The sequence below is a fragment of the Pungitius pungitius genome, chromosome 7 (assembly GCF_949316345.1).
Source record: "Pungitius pungitius chromosome 7, fPunPun2.1, whole genome shotgun sequence".
Classification (NCBI taxonomy): Eukaryota; Metazoa; Chordata; class Actinopteri; order Perciformes; family Gasterosteidae; genus Pungitius; species Pungitius pungitius.
Genome location: NC_084906.1, coordinates 19,508,978 through 19,536,033, shown reverse-complemented (window position 1 = coordinate 19,536,033; position 27,056 = coordinate 19,508,978). Strand labels below are relative to the sequence as shown.

The 27,056-nt window shown below is 46.3% G+C and overlaps 1 protein-coding gene across 8 annotated transcripts in view; it reads right to left on the bottom strand.

Moving 5' to 3' along the window:
- Positions 1 to 26,524, bottom strand: part of sbno2b (strawberry notch homolog 2b) — a 46,300-nt gene extending 19,776 nt beyond the window's left edge. Inside the window, exons 1-5 of one of the 8 annotated variants that reach the window (XM_037470481.2) lie at positions 26,340 to 26,523; positions 14,407 to 14,472; positions 14,245 to 14,339; positions 13,069 to 13,157; positions 8,180 to 8,303 (exon numbers count right to left, since the gene is read on the bottom strand). In XM_037470481.2, coding sequence (XP_037326378.2) covers positions 8,180 to 8,303; positions 13,069 to 13,157; positions 14,245 to 14,331 — 300 coding nt within the window. In that variant the 5' untranslated portion in view covers positions 14,332 to 14,339; positions 14,407 to 14,472; positions 26,340 to 26,523. The other 7 variants (XM_037470482.2, XM_037470480.2, XM_037470483.2 and 4 more) reach the window with 7 other exon arrangements.
- Between the last annotated feature and the right edge of the window lie 532 nt (positions 26,525 to 27,056).

Genomic DNA, 27,056 nt, shown 5'->3' with positions numbered 1-27,056 from the left:
ATCAACGCCGAGACTGCATCGGCGTCACGGAGGTGGGTGAGAACGCGTTAAATCAATCCCTGTCATCGGAAACTACAAGACGTGTGTGTGTGTGTGTGTCAGGTGAGGTGGTGGGATGAACCAGCCATCACTCATACACTTCTGATAAGCAGACTAAAACAACCGCCATCCCTCTCCTCTCTGGGGTCAGCTGTTGACCGTGTGTGTGTGTGTGTGTGTGTGTGTGTGTGTGTGTGTGCGGCCCACATCTCTGACATACCTGTTGGGTGGGTACTTTTAATAGCTCAGCTCGAGCAGTCTCCTTTTCTTTGTCTGGTGAATTTAACGGGCTCAAGACGTCAGGACCCATCTTTGAACGATGCGAATACGTCACTATGTGAGAAAATACTACACACATTTCACGTCCTAATATGAGGTAAATATGACTCGGTTAGTTTTCTCTTTAAACATTTCTTTTGATCTTGGAGTGTTGAACTATTGACGTTGTAGTTTAAGTTATTATTACCAAGCCAATTTTGGCTTGTTCGATTGCCTGCCTCGACACTACAAAGCAAAAACAAGTTATATTCATAGAATCTTTTTAATAGCAGTCAGACCTCTCCTGAACTGATCGGCTGCGTAACAGCTGATCACACAAAGCCTTTTGTGAAGCCGTCTTTGTGTTTGTAAAAATGACGCCGTGAGACTTGCAGCCGTGGATTGGCCTCCTGTCGCAGAGCTCGGATCCGGCTGCCAAAGCTTTTACAACTTGTTTTAAACACACACGCTCACGCCAAGAAACACATTCAAAACGATTAAATTAGTGAATGATATTGTAAGGAGATGTTTGTCTGAGGAATAACGAGAGAGCCCATCATTTTAAATTGTTATAGTTGTCGAGTCAAAACACATTTCTTCTGTCATCTTCCGAGTGGCGAGGCGGTTTGGTTCGAGCGTTCATGCCGTGCCAAGTCGGAGCGAAGCGGCGCACGCTCGCTGCTTGCAAGCCCCCCCCCCAATTTCCATACGCTCTGGAATATAAAAAGGTCGCCGTGTCAAGGGTCCCGGCGAGCCGACTGCGCGGCGCTAACGAGGCCCGAGCGGGGCCGCCGGCGCCAATATCCATCCGGATGGTTGTAACGTCGACCACAGGTCGGGGTCGTAATAAGGATGCGCTGGCAAACATGTGTTCTGAACCCACGAAAAAAAAAAAAAAATTGGTGATTAAGATCAACATTACAAAAATTAAAAAAAATCACTTGCGGTCTCAAACTATGAGATTATGTGTCTGTGATTATTTTTGGTGTGTGTGTGTGTGAGTCTGCATCGTCGCTACAGAGGAAAGCCGTGTTGACGCATGATGACGTCTCGCTTCAGCATAAATTGCGACATATTCCGCAGGACTTTGCAACAGGATCAGACGGAGAAAAACAGACCATGTGACGTTAAAATAGCTTCAGTAGCTAGTTAAGAACACCAACAAAGAGAAACTCATTTGCCTTTTCATTTTTTTTTCTCTTAACAATTTCTGCGCCACAGTCTGTTAGATAAACATTTTGCCTTTAACGACTGTGGTGCCTCCTTTAATAGCAATGTTACAAATTAAAAAAAATTAAAATCAAGCTCACAAAACTTTTGAGTGATATTGAAAAATGCATTGTGCATTTCATATTAGAAATATGCACAATAAACTCACCACGCACCAGGCGACCGCGCACACAAACTGAAACCAGAAGAAACCCTTCTGTGACATCATCACAGTTAATAGTATTGAAGTCACACCGCAAAGATTTACTGCACAAACTGCTTTTTAACAGGCAGCTACAGCTAGCTCTGCTACCGCCTGTCACGAAGCCGCCTCGCACCCCCCCCCCCCCCCCCCCCCCCCCCCCGAGTTATTACAACTGCTGTGATTATCATGGGGAATCACGGCTACGCCTTGGCAGGCGGATGAGCGAGGTGGCAACTTTTTCAGATTTCCAGCTCAACACATCTGCATTTCTGGCATCCATGCTCTCTTTGTCCCACCCCCCCACTACTCATCACAAGCCCCCCCCCACCACCACTCATCATAAGCCCCCCCTGCTCTCGCTCGTCCTCACCCTCATTGTTCATTCACTTCCCGTAAGCAGCGCGCCTAGGACCTGAGGTTTATCGTAATACCAGGAAACAGCATGTGCCAAGCGATGTGGCTGCAGAACAAAAAGAAAATACTAAAATGATTATTTGCATCCAACGGTAAAAAAAAATAAATAATTCATGAGCAGCCATTCCACTGACACCGCGTGTTTAATGACAAACAAACAAGACAAAGCGCTTCTATTTGCAGCGGCGTCCAGCGGTGGTCACGTTTAACGGGCTGCGGACGGAGCGCTGTGCAGCGGAGGAGAGATCAGGTTCTCGCCTTTACTGGAAGACGGCAACAGAGAGGCCGATAATCAGCGTCATCGCTCCTGGCTGCAGACGGGAGTCTCAGCATCGCACCCGGGCCCCAAAGAAATGCAACCCCCCCCCCGGTGGGCCAATTTTCAAATGTGGTTATAACATATATATGTGTGTCTGTGTGTGTGTGTGCGGACAATAAACAAGGAGACTAGAATTCTGTTGACTCTACCAGAAATTAGTTCTATTTTAAAAATAAATTAAATGAAAGTTGAACAAGCTTCTTTTGGATGAACCAACCCGGATTCAAAAGCTACATTTTTATCTCTAACTGTTAAACAGATCGTAATGTGTTATTTCAATCCCCACGTAAGTCTACAAAGGAGCAACACAGACTAAACTGAGTGAAGAAAGTTTACAGTTTACCTCCGTTAGTCTTCTGATATGACGTCTTGAAGTATTATGGAGTATTTTTAAAATTCGTTCAAGGAATTAGTTAGAATTAAAAACAATAAAGTACTTTTTTTTCATATCTGGAAGCCACTTGATAAGAACAACAAAAACCTCTTTAAACAAGCAGCTTTCAGTTCGGCACAATTCCTAGATAATACAAATATAGTTAGATGTAGATACAACACAACAACACAAAAGAAGCAAACAGTACCTCGGGCAGCGGTAGTCCCAGCTTAGAATACAATTTAGTCCAGAGCTGCATGAGAGACATGGGTCCAAACGCTGCAGCGTGTGTGCGTTCGTGTGTCGGGGGGTGGGGGGGTGTGGGGGGGTTAAGTTCACCTCGGATCCCTGAAAGCGACAGCCCCGTCCATGTGTTGGTATTCACCTCACAGCTGGCCCACTTCCACCCAGCAGTGGACTCTTACAAGCCCCGTGTCACAGTTCCTCTCTGGTTCTACACACACACACACACACACACATCTGCCTCCACCCTCAGGTATGCTGGAGCCAATGAGCTCACGCCCCACTCCCAGACAGAGACACGGGTGGGGGGGGGGGGGGGCAAGTCTAAAACACGCTTCCTGCTTCAGCAGGACGGCCAGGTGTTGGCATGGAGGGCTTAGTCATGGTGACTGTGGACTAGTTCCTAAAAGCTAAAAGAGAAAAGAGAAAGGTGGCTGCAGAGCGAGTGAGAGCACACAGCCGGGGAGCGGAGGGGAGGGGAGGTGGGGAGGGGAGGGAGGGAGGAGAGGGAGGGAGGGAGGAGGGAGGAGCTTTCAGGAAATGATGCTTTTGTTGGTAAGTGACTAGAGTTACTGGCAGTCAGGCCCATTTTACTGTACATGGTGTAACTCAACCGCATTCGTAGTGTAAACATCGCTGCACTGTGGACCCGGGCGCCGCTCACACCGCGCCGAGGGCCGCGCGCTCCAACGGGCCCGGAACCGCCACCTAATCATTCGCACCTTTAGATTTTTTTTTGTTGTTGCATGTTTTGAGTTAAATAGTTGAAATGCCATCACTTTAATGCGTCACGGTTCCGTGGTTACAAAAGGCCGCAGCAGTCCCGTGGGTTATTGATCGGGCTTTCTGACAAGAGGGAGGTGATCTAAATCATGTCTCGCGTCGTCTAATTACATAAAACTGGAGCAGTGTGTCACTTCTGAGAACGTGAAACGGTTGAGCCTGTCAAAAAAACAATCCAGAAGGATTCAGCTTTATTGTGTTAATCAACTGCAGAAGAGACGTGACAGTGTCACGGTGCAACCCGCACTTTAAAAAAAGAAAACCCTCCTTGAGCAAAGAGAAGACTGCTGAAGTGGTCAGAAATGGATGAAAGGGGTAAGCTGTGACTTTGCCGGTTCACACGCTACTTCTACATTGTCACGGACACAAATGCTTCCTCAGAGGGTCACGGCCGTTTACTGGAAGCGGGGGCCGCAGAGAGAAATGTATTCTGGGAATCCGCTCGGACGAGGGCCATTTCAACAAATCCAAGACGTGTCGTAACATTCGTTTCCCTGATTGAAAAGTGATGTTTGCTGTTGGAGAGCCATCAATAAATGAGGGAATGAGCTGGAACTGAAAAACAGAATTACTGCGATTCGTCTCCGTAAGGAAGGAAACAGAGGACTTGCACACTCGCACACTCGGCCTCCAGGGATACGCGATACCGAGTGGGGAGGGTGACGGTACTGTGATGTCCGTCTCCGCTGGACCGAAAGGGAGTCAGACTCCGGGAGACAGAGTGGCGCCTGCACATGATGTCAGCGTGGTGTGAGTGGGAATCCTCTGAATAATCAGAAAGTGTGTGTGTGTCTGTGTGTGTGTGGAATTAATCGTTGATGAGCTTCTCCTAAAAAACACACCGTTTTTGGCGTCCTGGCCCAAAAGGTGTCTCTCACGCCGCCGTGATCTGCGACAATGGCGGCGTGGCCGCTAGACACCACACACGCGATCTCATTTCCCCTTTTGATTCTCATTCCAATCATCATTGATCAGCTGATCCTGGGCTGTATCAGCGATATCTTTTTGGGAAGTGCGTGCATATTGTAGACATAAGTTGAGCTGCCGAAGTAGACTTAAAAGGTGCTGTAGAACTAAAGTGGATCAGTTAAGAAAAAACTGTGCACACACTAATGAATCTTTAATTTCCTTTATTAAACTAAGTCACTTGCAGAGGATGTGTCGGAGTTCCTCGAGAGGGAACTTGAAAATAAAGACTCACATACATCATAATTGGCTCGCAGACGAAAACAAAACGATCGTCTGCGCCAGTAAAATAAAAATCAGCTTTGGAGTGAAACGCGTTGATAAATATCTCGTTGTAATTTAGCTTTGCACATTTAACTTCTACGCAAGCAATTGGATACTGAAGAGAATTGCAGGACTAATGGGTTTGATCTTTGCCCGTCTGTGCCAAATAAAGGATGTAATTATGGATCAGCTGTCGAGTCTGTGGGATTGAAACGTCGAGGCAGCGATTGGAACGTAACCCTGGAACGAGCAGCATGTCCCTGTGGCTGCTATCCTTAATCACCTTTCAGAGTAATTGGGTTTTTTCTGTGTGTGGAGATTCGGGTTCCGCGTTGGCCCTCATGGGTTCTCCCACTTTAAGCAGAATGTGAGGGATAATGCCCCCCCTTATTCCCCCTCCCCCACCCCCTCCCCCCCTTTGACAAAAGGCCCTGCCCAATAGTCTCCAGCTGGTCTCGAGGCGCTGATAACAGCTCCCACTTGCTCCTCACAGCTAAATACACCCAATGCTAGTAACGTGGAGAGGAGCCGTGAGGAGAAAGCACGAGTTTGCAGCCAGAAAAGTGGGTTTGTGTGCACGTACAGTAAACGGAGTGTGCATTGGGTGTGCAGAGCGGCAACGCTCAGCCTTTGAGGTTAGCCAGAGTGGTTAGTGAAAGATGTTTTAAAGTCTTCTGTCTTCCAGGAAGTCTTGTTTCCACGCTCGGCGTGAAGCTTTGCGTCATTCAGCTCCGCCGATGACCGAAGCGAAGGCAGGTGTGCACGCGTCATTGTGGTGGAGTGCAACTGCCCTTCAGACCACAGTGAGTAGGTTCTGAGGGGCTGCCGTTGTGTTTTTAACAGAAGTTCACGTTCCCGCCACTCAGAAAGTATGATGAGGCCTCTATTTGGTTTCGTCAAAGTTTCCACTGTTTATCTTCATTTCCCTGTGGCCAAAAGCAGTGTTTTGATAATGCTTCATTTTAGGGCATCATTAGTCCTCCAGTAAGGATTTAAAGGTTATTTTAGGAGAGGACGGGGCGAATCGGCACGGATGCGTCAGATGATCAATTGCCGCGTTGCGTTTTCTTCTATGAACAGAACCATCTGACCTAGAGATGAATATCCCGTCCGCAGGCACCCACAGTGTGCTTCCTCACATTCACAATACGAGCACATTCCGCCGGAGCCTGAATGCAACCAAAAGAGATCTCACTCGTGACTCTCCAGCTCCGACCGAAACCAGGAAACGGCTGACATAAACACGGCAGTCAAACCCAACAACCTAAACAATCCCGTAGTCACGAACATGCCTGAACGTCTTCTGGGCGGCCTGCTGGTTCTCAGAGGGCGGAGGAGAAAAGGAAATAAATATGCTGCTTAAAAAAAAAAAGATTTGGTGTAGTTCAGCATGTTGGTGGCGAGGGTGGGAAAGAGAGTGGAGGGAGGTGGTGGATTAGTCTCCGGTGACCCCGTAACTTCCATGTTCTGCCTCGCATGGCAGCAAGCGTGTGTCCAAAGCCAGAGAGAACAGCTGAGAGAGTCTCTCTCTCTCTCTCTCTGGATAACATTCCACGTCTCCACTAACGGGAAACCCAACTTGCTGACAAAGAGGGTAACGACATAGGAAGGACAACTGGGAAGTCCTCCGTTTCAACCGACCGCTATAACGTTGCCATGGACACCGGCAATTACTTAAGAAAGGAAGCCAGACGAGCTAAAACGAGCAAAAATACAACTAGGGAAACCCCACGTGACTCACAATATCCATGCCAGCGTGACAAGGCAAGTGCTGAGGTCACTTTCTTGTGTATAAATCCCTTCAAATGTGCTCTTTTGTTCTCAAAATCCCACAGGCAAAGTCTAAAAGTATAACGGAGTCTCCTGGGCGTCTGGAGTTTAGGGATTGATCAAGAAAGTAAAGTGCAGCACAAAATTTAAAAAAAAAGAGAAATACCAGTGAAGCGGACGCTACACTTGCTGTTGTTTTTGTTGCTGTGATTACTTCTGCGTGTGCAGGCATCTGCTTTAATGGTGGAGAAATTGAGTCTCAAACAAATGTGATTCAACTGTGGAATATAGTCTTATGTTATTGTCAAAACCACAGGCGAAAAACTCCAGCAAGTCAATATATATCAGCCTTGCAGACGCGGCAATACATGCATTTACTAATACAGCCACGTAACCTTTTCTCATTATTTGTAATCTTGCTTTCACTGCGCCGTAGAGTGGTTTTAATTTATTGAAAATAAAACACACTCAGAACAAGACAGATACCAAGAGACAAAGACCATTTCATATAATTCAATGAAAAGCCTAAAAGAAATGCCTTATTATAATAGTAGTTATCATTATCATACGCTGCTTTGGCCTCTTGTTTAACCAAGAAACCCCCCCCCCCTCCCACCTCCCCAGGTAGATTCCCTACTGTCACACGGGGGGGAAACCGTGGCAACATTTCTTAAAAACTCATCATCATCATCGTTTCTTTATCAACATGCTTCCATAACAGCTCTCATCACCTCAACCCAAACAATCGCCTCCTCTTCACACGACTCCTAACAGCGAGGACACGGACGGACACGCGAGCTCGCCGAATTATAAAAATGCAAATGACGGGGGAAGCAGTCGCCCGCAAAATGGTGATTGTAAACGTTGTATAGGAGCGAGTCGAAGCACCTCTGAGGATCAACGTCTCATTAGTCACGTCTCGGTCGTGGGGGGGGGGGGACGCCCCCCAAAGATCAAGCGCGCCTGGGTTTACCAAGCGACGGCTTGTGAAGACGCAGTGTGGAAGCGCGGAGGGAGGTCAAATTACAGTGTCTTGTCATTAATGACATGCCTGGACAGGAACGGGGCAGGTACCGCTGCACCCGTCTAGACGACATCAAGCCTTTAATCAGGCTGCTCTTTGGCAGATGAAGCCTAGCGGCGTGCACATGAAACGCAGGATGAAAGGAGTCCCTCTGATAAGCTTAGTAAGACGGGGATAAACGGGAGGGAACAAAAAAGAAGGAAAAACAATCCGGAGTGGATCAGACCGTGTCACACACACGGCTCTTTTGGCCACTACGATTAGTCAGCGCTATTTAAACGGAACGGTCAATCAAGGAAGTGAGAAACCAACCTGGTGGAAGTCTCCATTGGCGGGGAGGCCGAGGCTGGAAAAGTCCACGTCGGAGAATCCCGAGTACGCGTCCATGTGCTCATCCGGAGCGGGGGTGGTAGTGCTGCTGTTCAAGTGGTATTGCCTGGAGAAAAGGGGGAGAGGAGCTTTAGTTTGTTCAACAGCTACCTTCGGTTTTCTCCACCTCAAACACAAATTCACACCTTACTGCTGCCAAGCAGGGCCTTCTGTACCCAGGCTGTAGTCATGTGATCCAGTGGTCAAGAGCTACAGTCCGAACGGTTAACCATCTGACGCCGCCACTCGGCGATTCCAGCGTGCCCTGAATTTATGGGATGGGATGATGCCGGTGGGGCGGAGGGATTTGGCCTCGTGCCTTTACTGACTCAAAGTGTCTAAAAAGTATCCAGGTGTTCAAAGCCAACAGAGCCTCAGCTGTCAAAGACCCGAGAGGAATGTGAGCTTTCATAAGAGAGAGAGAGAGAGAGAGAGAGAGATAAACGGAGCGGGACAGTTACAGAATGGAGAACAAGAGCAGCTCCTACCCGCTTTGCTGACAATAGGTCCAACTTCCATTCTCCCTGAGCATAGTGTCCATGTCAGAGACCCGTCACGCGACCTCGTTCCCCCGGCCGTTTCTGTTTCTTGTTGAGTGCGAGTCGTCATTAAGTAACCGCCGCCCGGACTGAAGGTTGCCGGCAGTTAGTCATAGCGAAAGTAAAACTAACCCCTATGGTGAAAAAGGTGGAATTTGAACCGTATCGTTCGCTTTGTTCCGCCCACGTTCCTCCCGTCCAATCGCGCGCCAGAGATTGGGATCAGCCGGATCGATCCGGGGCCGAAGCCGCTTCCCAGGTTCAGGCTCAAAAGCGCAGTTGACTATTGTAATCGTAGTGAGTAAATATAACAAATGGGAATGAAGGTGTTAAGAAGGATCATAGATCACAACCCATTGATCCCGTGAAACGATGAGAGCAGAGGCTCCGCGGCTCTCGGGCCGTGCACGGATCAGCTCTAAAACCGCGCTATTCTTTCGCAATCTCTCATTAACATATCGGCCGGCCATGTGACGGTGCCATTTTTAGACGCTTCCCAAATCCCGACGGGCCGTTGTCTGCTGTATTAGTTGATCAGAGGGATAAAAGGGACCCGCAGTGAGGTAGACTCATTCAGTCAGCCACTGGCCAGTATCCATTATATTAAAAAAGAAACCAAAATTATTTAGTTAGTAGGGATGATACATAAAGGCTTGATCGGGAAAGAGATTTACTTTAGGCCCTGTTGAGACAAAGAAATTAAAATCACTTTTATGCTTTCATAACTTCGTAGGATTTCCACAATTTCACTGCTTTTGGAGGTTAAGAAGAAATAATAATTCCACCCTTTATACAACACTGCATTCAAGTTTTTTGGATAGATTTTGTGGTTAATGCATGTATAGGAGTCATGCAAGGGGCAACAATCCGGTTAAAAGACCGCTGCATTTTTGAGTAGTTTAAATATGCAACAGCTATCTATCTTGGGCCCGTATTCAAGTACGCTTTAAGAACTATTCCAAATGTTTAGTTTCAAAAGAACAGTCCTCATTTAAAGACATTTAGGGAAGACACACTCTGTGGGAACATAATACCGACAAAACAGTGACTATGAAGAGTGTGACGCTGCTACCATAAAAGGAAATGTGTATTGATTGCTTGAACTGAACTGGAGCTCTGAGGCCACACGGTTAACAATGAGCTAACTATTCAGGTTCCTTGGAAGAACACTTCCTCAGAGCCTAAACTCAGCACTATCAGCATTACGCAACATGGGAACTTTGATTCATAGCACTGGGACGCACTGCAGGCCGTATCAACAGTGGGCGGCAGAGAGGAGCCCTGTAGAAGAGACCTTTACCCACCGGACGGGCTTCAACTATGAAGGCCAAACGCCAGGTTTTATTGTGTAAGGTAGGTATGGGAGGGGGGGGGAGTGGATGTGGTCTCTCTCTTCTTGGTTTTGGCCGTGGAGCCTTGAGTTCACGTTTCATGAACATGACTTTGGTTGTTGCCTTCATGCGCAGTGCAAAAGCTCAAATAAAAGCTGATGCTGTTACTCCGGAATGGTGTGAATGCATCCGAAAAAAAGATCCCCTCACTTGTCACTTGTCATTCATCAAAAAGAAAATGGTGTGCTGGTGTCTTTTTTTGGGAGGAGCTTGTGCTCTCAAGCATTCCCAGAGCCATCTTAACCCTAAACACTGCACAAACTGTGAGCCTTCATTATTGATAACAATCAGAAGCAAATTTATGGTCAAACTCTCTTTTTTTTTCTTCCACTTTAAACAAACAGCTGCACTTAACAAACTTAACAATAACACCACAAACTAAAATCATTCCCAAAAGCAGGCCTCTTTTCCCCCTGGTCAAATGAAACAAATGGAAGGAGAAATAAAGAGGAAAGAATTAATATAGTACAGTGTCAGGCATTTTACTGCATGCCCATGTTTGGTTTCCCATGTGAACGTTATGAGGATGTTAATCACCTGACCAGCTCATGAGCACATAGCAACAGTCCTTAAGAAAGAGACAATGGACCGAAGCGGAGTCTGTTGTAGGGACATCAAGGTTTTTACAGCCCGCCGCTTCATATTTCAGGACCCAAATGTTGTAAAAAAGGATCTGGGATTTTCATTAGGTTTGCACCAAGAGTTTAAAGTGATGCCAAGCGAGGTCACAGGCCGAGGTGGAGAAACGTCCAAAGCCGTGTTTCCTCTCGGGGCGGACCGGCCGACGGGAGGTGGGCGCCCCCCCCCCCCGCCCCCCCCACCCCTGATACAACGCTAAAGGGAAACACTGCGACAAAGTCAATAACAGAAAGGACCTTTCAGAGGGCCGGTGTGTTCTATTGTTTTTAGGATGTCTAAGCTCTGTAAACCCCAGCGTGGTGACCTATAGCAGACCTAAACAGTTCAGCCAGTTCAGCCCATGTGGTTACAAAGAGTGGGCTCCTGATTAGCGCCTCTCCTCTGGTCACTCTGGAGGGGGGGGGGGGGGGGGGGGGGGGGGGACATTTACTGGCGGACAATGATGCTAGAATAACACCTATTGAGACCATTGTTCTTTGGATCAGGGCCTTAACCGCAAAACATTGAAGTTAATCGCGTTGCGAGACAAAGGGTGTGAAGATAAGCTTTGAGTCAACCCGAGAACCACAGGCCGCGCTCTCACGTCATCTGCTGCTCGAGCTTTCAAAGAAACGCCGCACAGAGCGACAACAGCGCCGCCACTCAGACTCACGCTTCCTGAGACGTAGCACTTCGCTGGTGACTGGATGCAGTCATTGCAGACGATTCATATCTTATCATTTAAATGTTCTTTTCGATGTACACATGGCTTTTTGTTTACATTGGTGACAACAACCACACGTGCTTGTAGACGGTATTTTAGGACGCTGGATGTGTCACAGCGGTGCCCTGGAGCAGATGCAGTAACACAGAACACATGTGAAACCACTACAGTCAACACATTACTCCAACTGAGACACGCGAGCACCACATGGCAGTGGTGTCGGTTTAACTTCTCTCTGGCTCACATAGTTTGGGCTCTCTGTCTCTCTGCCGTCTCGCTGCTACTGGGAGTCGCCGACGTGCTTCTTGAATGTGTAACGTCGCGACAATTTCCACCCTCTTTAGGCGCGGCGGTTTCACAAATGCCAAACAACAGCCGGACCAGCCAACGCAGCCCGACAAGAAAAAGAGGGCACGTTGACCAGTCGAGGCGGAAGGCGGTGATCTTCAGGCAGGACGTACGCAGGCACACGGTGCAGTGCAGGAGCTCTACAGATGCCAGCGCATTCTGGGCGAGATGTGCGACCTTCTCTCGCACGCAAACACACCTCACGTGGGAGGAAAGAGATAAACATCTGTCGGTGGGGGGGGGGGGGGGGGGGGTGATGTATGTGGACATGTCCGTCAGAGAGGCACAGGATGTTGAGATTAACCCTCCTGGTGAGGGTGTCACAGGTCGCTTGCTGCAGGAAATGAAGGAGGTCTGATGACGTGAGCTCATGTTGGTTAGAAGTGAACCCAGCGACCTGATTGTGTTTGGTCCAGTTTGGGTATCAGGAGAGCAATTATAGGATGGAAAAATACAGAATAATGTGTGTTCAAATATTATCTACTCAACATGAGAAGGCTATAAAACGTTTACCTTCTGTGGTAGCATATAATTACAGTGCAGAGCAGAACAAAATGCAACAATTTTAGGAATTTGGGGAATATTGCTATAATGTGAAAAAGTGAAAATACACACCATTAGCAAACTAAATGCTACATATAACTGTGAAACACTCGAGTCCACTAATTCCACATTAATTCCACATCAAAATACACACATCTACTTCCTGTGCCCCGCTCAAATCATCCTGAGCGGTTCTTATGACATCATGGGCGATGGGTTGGAATGGCAGCGTATGTCAGTTGGCAATATCCACAGGGCAGCCTTTGACCGACGTTTATTGGCTAACAGTTCTGTCAATCAGATTTTGGACAGCTCAATCTATTGGCTTAAACAATTCAAATGTCATATCAACAACTCGAATCAGGTCATAGGTTGCAAAGTTGTAAAGTTTCGTGTAATTACAGTCCATTCAAATAGAGCTTAAGGTTGCAGAGATGTGCTCTTTTAAAAAATGGGTATGCAAATTCTGAGCCGAGGCCTAAAAAATGAGGTTGCAGGGTATCTATTTATAGCCCAATTCTGTGAGTTTGCAGCTCTCCATCTAAAGGGCAACGCCGGAACATTCTAATTCTAGTGAACAGCGTGAAAACATCTGTCCTGCCCTCTTTAGTCTCCAGCGTGACAATGAAAGGTGCGGTCAGACGTGTCCGTGAGTTGGTATTAACTTACTGGTTTCCAGATTGCATAGGGCAGAGTATGCTGTATCCAGGCTGCTGAGAGTAGGATCCCCAGGAACCAGAGGAGGCGTATATTGAACCCTAGAACGGAACAAAAAAAAAAAGGAAAATCTGTAATGCTACAAAATAAAACACAAGAATATAACACCAGACGTCTTTAAGGGGATCATTGAAGAAAAAGCAGTGAAAACATTTTAAATATGCCGTACACCTCAATTTATATTGCTTTATTTGAGGTAATCCCGCCTGCTTCTTCTATCTGTGGGCGTGGCGACTGTCATCCACTGACACCGACTTCAAGATAAAACTATCCATTTAAGTGTTGGTTTAAAAAAAAGAGAGGCTGTTAGCTTTACAATTCATGCGCGCATGTGAATACTATCATCACCATCTCGAGTGCACGTCTTGCCAAGCACCAAACCACATCTTCACCGCACGCGGCCTTCAGCCGTCCAAACCATGTAAATGTTGACAGACAGTACTTTGACTTACTTTTGTTTTAGTAGAATTCTATTAGCTTTTAAACAGTCAGTTTAGCATTGTTTTCACTCAAAGACCAGCGTGCTGATTTCATTGGTAGAAATCCTTTCAATTTAAACTGACACTGACTGCATTCATATGTAATTCTTCAATACCATCAAACCAAAGACTGACAATAGAAAATCTGAGAGGGCCGATAAGTTCAAAACAAAACCAAACCATGTGGACACCGAGCATCATTACAGACAAGAACACGGTGACATGACCTTTTCATTGTTTGCACTCATCTAAATGGGAACAAAAAAGTCATAATCAGCTGCGCCTGGCATTTGATACCACAAGTAGGACGGCTTCCTTTCTCACACATATCTAGTAGAGTGCTGTGCAGACGTCACATTCACCAGTGTTAAGATATCCAACAGTAAATATTTAGGTGCCTTCACAGAGTTTTACGCACAGCTGTTGTGTCCCTCACGCGGGATGTGAGGGAGGAGAGAGGCCGTTAACTCTTCCAGTGCTTGTTCCATTTAAACAGTCTTTTGGGATTGATCCCTCGCACTTTAAAAGGAAACACCACCTTCTGTGAAAGCGTCTAATATAAAAAGGGAGTGATGAAAATATGCATTTGAATACGCGGATGAGAAACAACTAGTGTAAGTTCATCGGTCGTAGATGGATGGATGCATACCTCCATGTTGGTGGGGGCCACAGAGAACAAGCTGCTGTCTAGCTGAGGGCCTTCTGGATGCAGGTAGCTGTCCCCGTCCACGTCCATGGCCAGCGCTGAGGGGAGGGTGGGCATCAGACCACAGCGTCACACATGACCACCAGCTGATTTAGGCGTACGTACCCTCCGACCGCCCCCTTATGTCCCAGATAGTACGTCGTTCTAACAAGTGCGAATGGTTTCCATGACCTGGGAGACGGGATCAGAGAGAGAAAGAGACATTAGAAGAGTCGCAGTACATTGGTTCCGCCGCACGCCGCGATCAACACCACATCAAAGCTTTTGATGAAAGCACAGTGGAAAAAGTCACTTTAATGAACTAGACTTCAGTGATTTAAGTGAAAACCAATAAATACATATATGTGGCTAAATGTTTCTATCATTAAAGAACACCCACAAAGAGCTGCAACACAATAGAAGGTAAGATAAAAGTACACTTCATGTTTATTATTGGGTCGTTTCAAAATGTGGTGTCACCCAAACATCAAACTACTAATAAGGCGTCTATGAAATCATCAACAGTACAGTTCCTTTGGCAAAAAGATGTAGATTCAGACATGTGAACTCCTGAAGAGTTCTGTATAAATATAAAAAAAACAATCCAATCAATTCATTTTGTTGAATCAATAAGAAGAAAGTATCCTTTATTGATCCCCTTTGGGAAGTTATTCTCTGCATGTAACACATCCCAAACAGTGGGAGCAGTGTGCTGCCCGGGGAGCAGTGAGGGGTTGGGTGTCTTGCTCGAGGACACTTGGACACGGGACATGGAGCAGCCGGGCTTCGAACCGCCAACGCAGTTCCCGCTCTGCTCCATGCGCCAGTAAAACGTATAACATGGGAGCAGAATAGAAAAATAACTCGGCACCCACAGACTTGAGTTTGGGACTTATTCTTCATGCCGTTTGAGATTATATCGAATGATTGACAGCCGTCATTAGCCGGTTGTCTTGTAACATCACTGATGGTTCACCATTCGTCAAAGGATCAATTACGAAGCCACCAGAGGATCCACAACAAAGGCAAGTGGCCGTGTGTATATATATACTAATATATAAATATATGTATACACACACACACACACACACACACACACGTGTGAGGAATAGTGCAAGCACTACTCACCCCTTGTTGGTGCAGATGGTTTTATTTTCTGATAACACTAAATGTTTACACGCTTGAAGACAACTTATTCCATGATGAAAGCACGAATATACGTGTGCGAGGTTGCTCTCCCGCTCTGTGTGTGCGTGTGTGTGTGTGTGTGTGTGCGCGCGTTGTGTTCCGAGCTTTGCTTACGTCGCTGCTCTGCAGCAGGAGGCGAATGGCGATAACGCCTGCCGGGGGCCGCGGTGCCATCGTGGACGCCTAACGCAATCATGAAGCGTTGTCGGGCAGCAGATCACTGTCACAAGCAGCTATCGGTGTGTGTGTGTGTGCGTCTGTGTGTGTGTGTGAAACCGCTCACACTGTTTGTATCCATGAAGAGGACAGGTTAGACAAGTTCAACCAGACTGTTTAGGTTTAGGAAGAAGGCTTCCTGCGATGTCAACAAGCGGTCTTTGTCTCACACACACACACACACACACACACACATGTTAACAAATGTCAAATTGCTTTGTGATTATGTCACATGATCCTATGTTTCTCTCTCTGCCTCCAGGGGAAAACCTTCAGCTTCCCAACCGATGCTGAAGAGAAGCGAAGCCTCACGATCCGGCCTTGGGATTCACAGCCGATGTTGTGAGGAGATAAGGCTCCAAGTTAAGCCTTCAACTGTTAATTCCCAACAGACCGAGGCAGGAAGAGACACTCTGGACACGAGCACATCAGACTACACACAAAATATGTGCGTTAAAGGACACATGCCGAGGGGAAGAATATGTACTGTGTTCTGAATTTCATTCAGTGCCTCCATCTCGGAGAAATGAGAACCTTATTTAACGCTCAAAACAAAAAGCTTGATCTTTGCTAATTCATCCTTTGAAGCTCCACCACAAATATTGTGATGTTTATAGTGTTATTGTTCATCTTTTGTACAACACATTTGCCACTTCAATCCGTCTGAATAAATTAGACACACTCCTCCTCCATAATTGGGAAACTGACCACAATGACCTACTTTCCTCTGAGAACAAATGATTGTGGCAGCTTGCTCTGCTGCTACCTGGCACTACGGTTCACTATCACTACGTGTCCCTGGACATTAGATACGTTTTTCTCAACAGTAAACTACTGACTCCAATATTGCAGGCAAATATGTAAAAAACTTGTGATGGGATCCCTTCATTTTGAAGGTCTCACAACTGTATCTCTCACAGACCAAAAACGAATTCTATGGTTACTCCCATCCTGAAAAAACTATAAATATCCCACAAATTTTGCAATGTTGGCTGCAGGATCCAGCCCTATCTCTCAGCACTCCACTGTGCATGTCTGTGGAACGTCAGTGGCACTCCCTCGCCCCAAACTAATCAAACTCTTTACCCTCCTTCCCCTCTCCCTTCCTCCATTGTTTCCTCCAGTTTGCCCCCAATCTGGAGCACAGGCCAGGCGTGTTCACTGGGGACAAAGCTGAGGTAATAAATCCTAATCGAGTTCATGCAGGTCTAAATAAGAGAGCCTTTGTGTGTCTCTGCGTGTGTGTGTGTGTGTATGTGTGTGAGGGAGGGAGGGAGATAGAGACCGGGCCTAACAGCCAATAGACATGAATGCAAAAAACATTTCACCATCAAAAAACACTATGATACTAAAAAGAGAACTCCCTGAGTACGGTGGAAGCGAATGTGGACGAGTGGAACTCAAAAGGACCAACGGGCAAACGGATATGATCCACCTTCTGAATATGTATCGACAGCCTGCAGCCTGCGAGGTCCAGATAAAGGCAGGGACCGGAAAGCAAGGCAGCTCGGGGGGCACTCGAGGAGTGTGTGTGTGTGTGTGTGTGTGTGTGTGTGTTTTGAGAGACCTTTAGAGGCCCCGTCCGGTGCTGCTCAATGAAACACCCCAAGGAGGCTGAAATCATGGATGCATGGAGGGTTCTGGAGCACAACTCCAGTCGATCTGGGTAAGAAGTCCTGATATATTCCAAAACCTCTTTCAACACGCAGGTCACGGGGAGACGAATGGATCAATGTGAAGTATCAGAGCGGAGTTCACAATTACAACCGTCTGCAAAGCGTTTGTGAAATGGAGCAAAGAAAGCAGAGCGAGAAGTTGAAAAAAATTGAAGGGTAAGATGAAGTGTGGTTCTAGTGGGAGTCTGTGAGCAGGAGACAAACTAAACTTATATTTGCTTTCCTCCGAAATTCCGTGGTTGAGCGGCGATCTATGTGAAGTCTCTGAACCATTTCTTCCACTAAAGCTCATTTGATCAATATATCAGTGCACGTGTAAGCCAGAACACACGATGGCCCAGTCATACAGTAGCAGGAGTGGTCGCTGCATACATTCCTGAGGCGGCCCAATCCTTTGATCGATCAGTCCGACGGCTGAAAACACACTGGGCCTGAGCATCCGGGCGCTGTCCTTCCATCCCCCGTTGCCACGCCACCCACCGGTGCCATGCCGGTGACGGTCTCTTAGCAACAAGAAAAACGGTCTAGCTCTCGCTGTCCCCTGTTACCGAACCCCCACTCCTCCAGTGTGCCTCTGAGGATAATCGATACTGATCGCTGCAAGAGTGGTCCCACATATCTCCTTCCTGTAAGGCCTCTCATTACCGGAAAAAAATAGGCGACCCTCCCCCTCCCCACGCACCCCCCACTGCTCCAAACCACCACGGAGGGGAAGAGGGAGGTGGCGAGGAAAGCTATCAGCGCGGCTGGCGATATGTGAGCAGGAAAACAGGAGATAAAGAAGCAAGCATGGCCGCTGCAGCACAAGGAGTTCATTCAGCAGAAAGGTGACACAGACATAAGTCATTTTCATAGCGCTGCATGGTTATTTAAACAAAGGGTCTGCCCCTTTTTTTCAATGTCGGGATTTAGTAGTCTGTATCAAGACGGCGAAACTAAATGCGTGTCTTGTATGATGAAAAAAAGAGACACATTTAGCAGCGTGATCTGTTAATTTCTTCAGAGTTTCCTGCTGCTTTTTGTGCAACCCCCTCCCACGTGTGTGTGTGTGTGCGTCTCGCTCTCTGGGTGGTCTAGTGCAAAAGCTCACTGCAATGACATTAGGCAATTTCATGTGCAGTATTTGTAAAAATCTTCTTTTCTTTCTAAACTTAACAAGTCCATTCGGTATGCGCTAACTGACATGAACTGACTTTCATGTGCAGACGGACTGCCAGGTTTGGTTCAGCTAGTAACAACATTTCCAGCGATGTGACCACATTCTAGGCTTTTCTGTGCAAGTGTTTGCCTTTGGACCTGTGAGTCATGGTTTCTGTGCGTTAAGTTAAAAAGAATCCTGACTACTTTGCTCCAGAAACACAAGACGAGCATTTACTACGGGAGCGGCCAGCATGTGCTCCGGAGTAGGTCCGGCGAGGGGTGACATGCGGGCCGGCCTGCTTGTGTCAGCGGTGGCCACAGCACATGGGGATCATCCAGGGAAGTGGCACTTCCTTAAGCTGATAAATCACGATTTAACCCTCACGAGGAGAACAACCAGCCTGCCTTGCGCGTGCAACGTCTCACTCTCGGATCCACATGTCGAGCGCTGATACATAATCACACTGAGACACACACACACATATCGGAGTCATTTGTGAATGGGCTCGCAGGATGGATTAAGGCGGTTGATCTTGTTGAGTACAACAATAAGTCACCTCATAGGGATGTGGGTGCGTAAAACAACATGTGTGCGTGCATGGATCCACGGGTCCCTTTAAATGCAGCGAAGCGTGTAATGAATTAAACATTCGTTTAAACACCCTAATCTCACCAGAGATCATTACAGGTCCACTCTGAGGACACGATGCCTTCGAGGCGGGCGACAGAAAGAGTTACTGTGATCATTTCCAGGTGTACCAAAACCAAAAAGTACGTACGGCGCGTTGATGCCAAAAGCATCACCGTCTCAGAAGAAATCATCTAATCTATCAGAAACCAACCAACAATCCGCCTGAAGACATTCGGTTCAATCCGATACACAACACTCACTCATCACCAATCTGAGCCCATTAGGCGGTAATCAGGTTAGAAATGATCAAGCCCTGGCTGCCTCGCACCAGTGCAGCAAGGGGGCTGTTAGTTGGTTATGATCGCCGTGACTGGTTGGATTCATTAGCTGCCGCGATGAAATATTTATTTTTAAAAGAAGGAACAAGTTACTTCCCTGGGAAACGCAGGTCATTCAAAAGAAGCCTACATTATTAAATAGCACTTTTTTTAACACAAAAGGCCTCTGCGTGTGTGCGCATGCAACACACACACACACACACGCACGCCACATCCTACTGTATGTAAACGTTGGGTACCAATCCGTTAATCTCCATTCAGCATTATAGACATTGCCATAAAGCGGGTGTGGACAGCCAGTGTCCAGGTAGCACGAACCGATCGGGTGACGGTGTAACTTAATCTATCCTCTTATCAAAAGCCGGGAAATGGAAACAAATTGGGTTTTAGGAGCCTGTTGTTGCATTTCAGACTGTTCAAATATTTATCAAAGAGGCTCCCTGGACTGGGACGGCGTGCAGGAACACATCGAACAAACAGGCCGTCCTCTGAATGATTGCGTCCGACTGGGTTCACCGATTTAGTTACTTGAAAAAGGGATAACGATTTATCTTAGTTAGATTGTCATCGGCCCACTACAGTCGGCGATTCAGCACCACTTTGCCCCGATGATGAATGTCATTGCGTCCACAAACACCAGCTGAATGAGACATTAAAGTGATTTATCCTTAAACGAGGAGCTTAATCAAGCTCTCGTGGCTCGCAGGATGTCTTTGTCGCGGTGCATAAAGAAAGAGAAAAGAAAAGCGAGGGCCGCTTTGAAGGCCGTAGAGGAGCGCTGCACAGTGCAGAGAAGTAGGGGGGGGGGGGGGGAAGAGATTCCAAACACTCATTTTAGGAGCAAACCCCTCTACTTCCACCACCATCAGCGGCACCCACCAGAAATAGATCAAAGGCTGACTTGATCAGAGGGAGAACGGTCCACTTAGCTGCCTCCTTGCCCCGTTTTTCCTCTGACATCTAATTTCCTCAGAATAGAAGGAGGATGATGACACATGCTCGCCGAGTGCTGCTCACAACCCTCTCCTCTTGTTCATCTGGTTAAGTGAACAGAAAACGGCTTATTTTACCCAAACAGTTACAGGTGACTAGATCGAAAGCCACGGAATATGGAACTGTTGCCTCAGCTATTGATGCAGAGAAATGTTTATTTTTCATCAATGTTTCAGAAGCATGAAGTCGGGGCAAGGGGATGAGCAACAATGATTAAACATTTCCTGGTTATATGACTCATTATTTCAGCAACATGCAGTTATCAGATTTTCCCAGCGACATTGCCCACTTCTTCTCCATTTCCATCACTATCCCTACATTTCTTTTGCTACGGTTGGCCTTTTGTTTTCCTATTTCCTTCACAGTACCTGCGCTGAAAATGTGCTCTTCATTTTCCCTTCTTCCCTTCACCCTGCCTGACCCCTGGTTGTTGCAGGCAGCTGGTTCCCAGACTCTGGATCTCTCTGAATCTCTTCCCCCCTACCCGGCCCTCTCACTCCGTGTCGGTTCGGAGTCAGTCAAAACACCGGGAGCCAGCTATCAGATGCACATTTCACAAGCAAACACACGGCAAGGAGGGAGGCCAAATGAAGGATACAAGACATGGGGGTCTTTTTTCAAGCGGGATTGTTGTGGTGTTACAAACAGAATGAATGTTTAAGTTTATTTTCCCAAATATCACGTTGCAAAGCAGCACTGGTATTGTATTGTAGCACCTTCTCAAAATCCCTAAAAGAAACGTTTGCTCTACTGCCGGTGGAATCCAGTCGGTACTTTGCTCCCCACGGATTGACCCCCCCCCCCTCCTCTGCATTGCCCCACATGCACAGCATCAGGCAGCCCGTCTGTGTCCGCGCCACTTTGCTAAGCTAACATCGCTTCGACCCAGTTGACCCGTCTGGTATCGACTGAGGCCGCCATCGCACGATCAAACACTGAAACCACCACGGGCCAGTCAACCGTCAAAACTGTACGTTTTCTCTTCGATTTACATTATAAAGCTTCTTTGGGTACTAAGAAAACCGCTTTAAAAATCTATATTAGTATTATTATTGTTATTGTTATTATTATAACCATCTCGAGAATAACACTGGCAACGTGATTGGGGTTTTAAAGAGGAACAGCACACTGAAGAAGAAGTGGTGGAAGAGAAAAGGCCGCAGAATAGTTTGGACAGATTTTCAGAATCTGCACTTTTGGTGATTCCTCGCCCCCCAAAAATGATTGAATGAGCATCATCTGAGAGATAAACCACGGCTATTGTAATTATTATCAACATGCATGACATTCTCCAAAGCTTTTTTCTAGTTTGCTGCATTTGGTCCATAAGCTACTGTTCCAACGTGATGACGGATATTATGTCGGGGTCATATCTTCTGCCAAAATGCCCTCTGGTGTGCAGCCATGAAACCATGCCCCAATGGACTGAAAAGACTATTTCCATCCGCGCTGCCGGATTACTCAGAAGATAATCATAAGTAATTAACATGTCTTTGCCGTTTCACATTGAAAAATGTACATTTTGTGAAGTCTTCAACTGTTAAATACTCCATTAAATCAAAAAACAAAATGAACTGATCCCTATTGGAAATATTTAAATAAGATAAATTGTACTTACTAGTCAATACAAAAAAAAAAGTGCGGTAATTCTTGCCAGCAGTCATTGTCTTCTAGCTCTAATCCATTTAATCTTCTCACAAGTCCCACCTCCACGAGTGTGGTTTAATTCAAAGGACAAATCAACTGTTGCCTCACTTGAAAGAAACAGAATGAAAACTAAAAAATTCTAGAGGAGCAAGTCATGTGAGACACAATCTTTAAGCACAAAGGGAAATTAAGACCTGAACCGGGGGGGGAAAAGGTCAGGACGAAGCAGGTTACATGGTTCAGGACTACCGATATCAACCGACTAATGTTCATCCCTAACGGACACGTTTAAAATAAACATCCTGTGGATCAACGTATTGTGGGTCTTCCAGTAAACAACAATGGTCAACATTCATTCGATTCGCTGATAAACTTCTCAACCCGAGGCCTTCACGTACCCTGTAGCAGGACACTCGATTCAGAGAATCAAACGCACGTCTTTAAAGTCTAAAGGACACGGGGGCTACAAACTACCTGAAATTTTCAAATCACATGTTTTAAAAAAAAAAATGTTTTTCCCACAATAATAGCCTGCCTTGTCAGTGTGCGGTGCAGCATGTCCACATCCAGCCGGTCAGAAGAAGGCCGGGGGTCTGGGTATTACTGCCACTGCTTTGGTTGTTACAGCAAACTGATTTGGAAACAGTTGAGGCATCATTTGTTCACCTTCTGCTGGTTCTGAAATACCAGCGGATTACACAGTTTGCTTCGGTTCGGTTTTGTTCCCGTCTGATCATGGCGCCTCAAAACAATAAGAGGGGCATGGAAATAAAAGTAATGATATAATTGCAGTTGGTCAGGCAAAAAAAAGTGAATGGTTGATTTAGTCAGTAGCGGGTTACTGTGGAAACATGTTAGCCGGATGTAGAAATAAACTAAAAACAAATGCTCCTTTTTTTCCAGATGAAAATACCGTGAAGTAAAAGTACTTATTAATGTTATATTACATCAAGGCCAACAGATCCACCTCAATGTTTACACATTTGTTATTTAAGCAAGAATATTGTGGGTCTTAAAGTCTTCCTTGAGACCCCCGTGCAGGCGGGACACCCATATGTTGAGACAACATAACAATTGGGGTGTTGAAATGAATGTGGCATATATGACCTCTATACAACCCGTCAAACATTTAACAGTCCAGTTGTGTGTCGGCCGTGTAATAATGTTTGCTTTTTGATCACATGGAGCAGGCTGTAAACCCAAGCTAATAACCGAAACAACTGAGTCAACGTGAACACTAATATTTCCCTCTTCGATGAGTCCCATTTTGAAATAACTGTTTGCTTTTCTAAGAGGGATGTTGACACACCTTTCGCACAGAAAACCACAAGGCGAGGCGGGGAGGAATACCAGAGTGCTGCATGCTCCCCTGCATTTCTGTCATCTTATACACAGCTCTTATGTGGCTTGGGAGGGATCCACGTAGCCTCCAGGTCTGGATACTAGTTGGGACATGGGATACTCAAATAGCCCATTGTAAAGGACCCGTTTGTTTCTTGTCCCAGTGCAGACGTGAACAGTATGGCCACATATCCCCAACAACCGGGCCTTGTTCTTTCACTCCGTTCTGACCAAACATCCCCGTTATGCTTAATACATGAACTATTATCTAATGAAGGCCAGATTCCGGGAAAGCAGGAACTGAATCAAACGTATTACCTAGCCCACGATGCCCCTCCTCCACTCCACACACACATTTTTCACTCTCACTCTAATCAGACCACGGACCATAAATTAGATTTATCACTGGCACCAATTGGAGAGGGGAGGAGAAGGCTAGCAAAAAGAAACCAAGGCAAAGAGAATGGAGGCCAATTCACAAAGAGCAGGGGGTATGAGTCAAGGTTGAGCCACGGATCACAGCTGTTTGAGCTCACTGAGTGTTTTGAAAAGTAACATCCCAAACCCCCAAAAAAATACAAAATATGTATGCCATTTCCTTGTGATAGTTATCTTCATGCGATTAAACAACAGTGGAAGATAACATGGAAGAATCACAATATTCTAAATCATCAAACCAACTTCTCCCCACCCCCTCTCTCAGCGCTGTCCATGCATCGCCCCTCTCTGTTCCTGTGGCCACTAAACACAGTTATCACCTGACCCGGTGGGTTGTGACCCTCAGAGTCCCTGCAAGCCAGCCAGGCATCAATTGTGTGATCCAGTGGTTAGGAAAGGACAATTAGAAAAGGACAAGCTGCGCAGCACAAACTTGAAACTAAACTGTTTCAGGAAATCCAATTATTGTGGCAACACCAAAAAAAAAACAAAAAAAAAACGGCTCCATACCATAAAGCCATTTTCCTGAAAGTGGAGTTTCCCAGAATTTGACTGCCTTAAACGCTTTGATGGTCTAGGTTATCGAGAAGTGAAACAAAAAAACAGGAGCTGTGAGTTGTGGGTTTTAATTGGAATTTCGCCTGTTGGGAGGAAGAAAAAAAAGTAAAGTGTTTTAATTAAAAACCTACATGGCCAAGGAGATACAGACTTGGCTGCAGGAGCGACCCGGAGTGCAAGTGACACCACGGTTGTTGACTGGGTCACTGTGGGCCGGGGGAGGGGGGGGGGGGTTAAAGACAGGAACCTTGCATCCCATTCGCTTTAGAACTATCAAGTAGTATTCTTTGACATGGTGGGTAAATGACACAATAAAAAGAATAGCCTGCCGCTGTGTCAGGGCTTGCATGAGGCCTGCCTGGCCCTGGCTGCAGGCACCGGGCAAACTGCGAAGGAAACTAACCAGAGGGGACATTTGATTCATGTGGATGGTTTCTGTCCCACATCGAGCACGTATTTTCAGCTCATAAACATGTATTTGTGCTGCATGTTTTCCCTGAAGCGTGTGCCTTTTTTAGTACAGTGACACAACCAAGCGCACACCTATCTACACACAGTGGATTTAGTACTTAGTACCATAGTTACACAGACACGAAAAGGTGTAATTTCAGTAAAAACAATATCCGGGGATGTTACGTACCGTTCACGTTACACCGGTGGCTGCGTATCCGACCAGTCGGTTACTACCTTATTATATCCGACAACTACTAACGTCACTGGTTTTTAACGTCGCTATATTTCTAATATTAACGCAACGTTAGCTTGTCGAGTACCACGTCCACTTCCCACTAACTCAATGTACTGAATGATAGTGAAGCGGTACTGGCACGTTAACGTCCATTGACCTTTACTGCAAAACAACCACCGATACCGAATCTCACCCTGGCGTGTTTGTGTTTACGCATTAAAAGTGTGCATCGTTTACGCGGTGTTTTGGGGGGGGGGGGGAACCCCCGTTTACACACGACCGAGGTCGTACTCGGCTGAAATGTGGGGTGTTTTACAGACGGACAGCAGTCTTGGCACAACACAAAGAAAAGGCAGCTCTCCGTTACGGCGTTACTACTAATGTTAGCTTACCCACCGACGAGCCGAAGGGTGCATTGAACAAGCGCTAGCAAGAAAGCTAATGTCAGCTGTGAAGCTTTCCCGAAATCCCCGACTCAATATATATGTCGGGAAATAATCACGGAAGGGGAAAAAATATAGAAACACACGACCGTGGCTTTAAATAGAAGGCATACTTTGGAAAGCCAATTGTGCTAGCTCGGCTAGCATAGCTCAAAGTCTTTTTTTTGACTGTGGGTATGCTCGTTTTGTGCTGCCAATGTTATTGGATTAACGTCGCTGCCAAACTAACGTTAGTCAATGCGCCGAAGAGCTTAAATTAGTTTATGAAGCTGTCAATAAAATAGTTTGTTAATTCAGCACCTAAACCAGTGTGTGTTTTGTTCAAAGCAGCGTTAGAACAAACAGTTTGATGAGCCACGACGTAACTCGGAGGTTAACCATCATCGAAGGATTAACGTTAGCTTATTACTAGCTAGCTACGTAGTAACCAGCTAGCTTGAATAGCTGCTGGCCTTTCTGGACGGAGGCATAGCAATGCCGACGTTTCCATCACCGCGTCTTTGTTAATTTATTACGACAGGCCCGACTTCCATTGGTCTCAACTAACGCCTAAGTTTAACGGTATCGTTGCCTACGATAACGCCAAACCGAGAAAACCACCCGAGAACCGGCGTACCCCGTCGTTAAAAACGTGCGCGCCTAGGAGAGGCTGCTCTGAACGCATCTTATTGCAGCGGCAGCCGCCGATGTGTCGCTCGCCTTCTTCTTCTTCTTCTCTTTTTTTTTTAATTTTCCTCCACAATATTCTCGAGCCACACTCACCCGTTTATGCGTTTTCTTCTTTCTAAATCCCAAAACCACGATCACGCGGTGCGACCTCGAACGAAGACTCGCGTCAAAGTCGCGGAAAAGAGGGTTTTTTCATCCAACTTATTCTTCGTAGTTGTTTTCGCCACTTCCTGATTGAGACGGTGCCATTTTGAATAGCGAAAAAAAAGGAAGAATATATCCGCCGCTGTGGCGGTGACGCGGCCGGAGAGCAGCCGGGCCATAAATAGTTCATCGGGGGGGGGGGGGGAGATGTTCGGCACACTTAATCCGACGTGTCGATTTAGTGATAAATAATTAAAAGGGAGAGATTAACCAGTCCGACAGCTCCGGTATTGCCCCTTAAAGTGGAGACGTTGAAGAATGATAGAGGTGCCAAGTAGAATATAACTACACAATTTTTTTTTTACATGTTTTAATCTGTAAGACTAAACTGTAATATTCAGTAAATGCCATCTAAATGTGGGCAAACTGTTTAGGTTGGTTTGCTCCATATGCAATGGGTTATGCAATAGTAATATGCATCTTGGGGTCAGAGCTGTATCACTTAAATGCTTAAAACTTTAACATCTAGAAACTAGGTCAAGTCTTTTTCAAAAACAGATGTTGAAAAGCAAGAGATCTCTGAAAATATAATATAAATGTGTATGTAGGATGCAAGGCCTAAAATTGGTTATTTGAATTGAGAGTCTATTTGTTTTTTGAATCCCT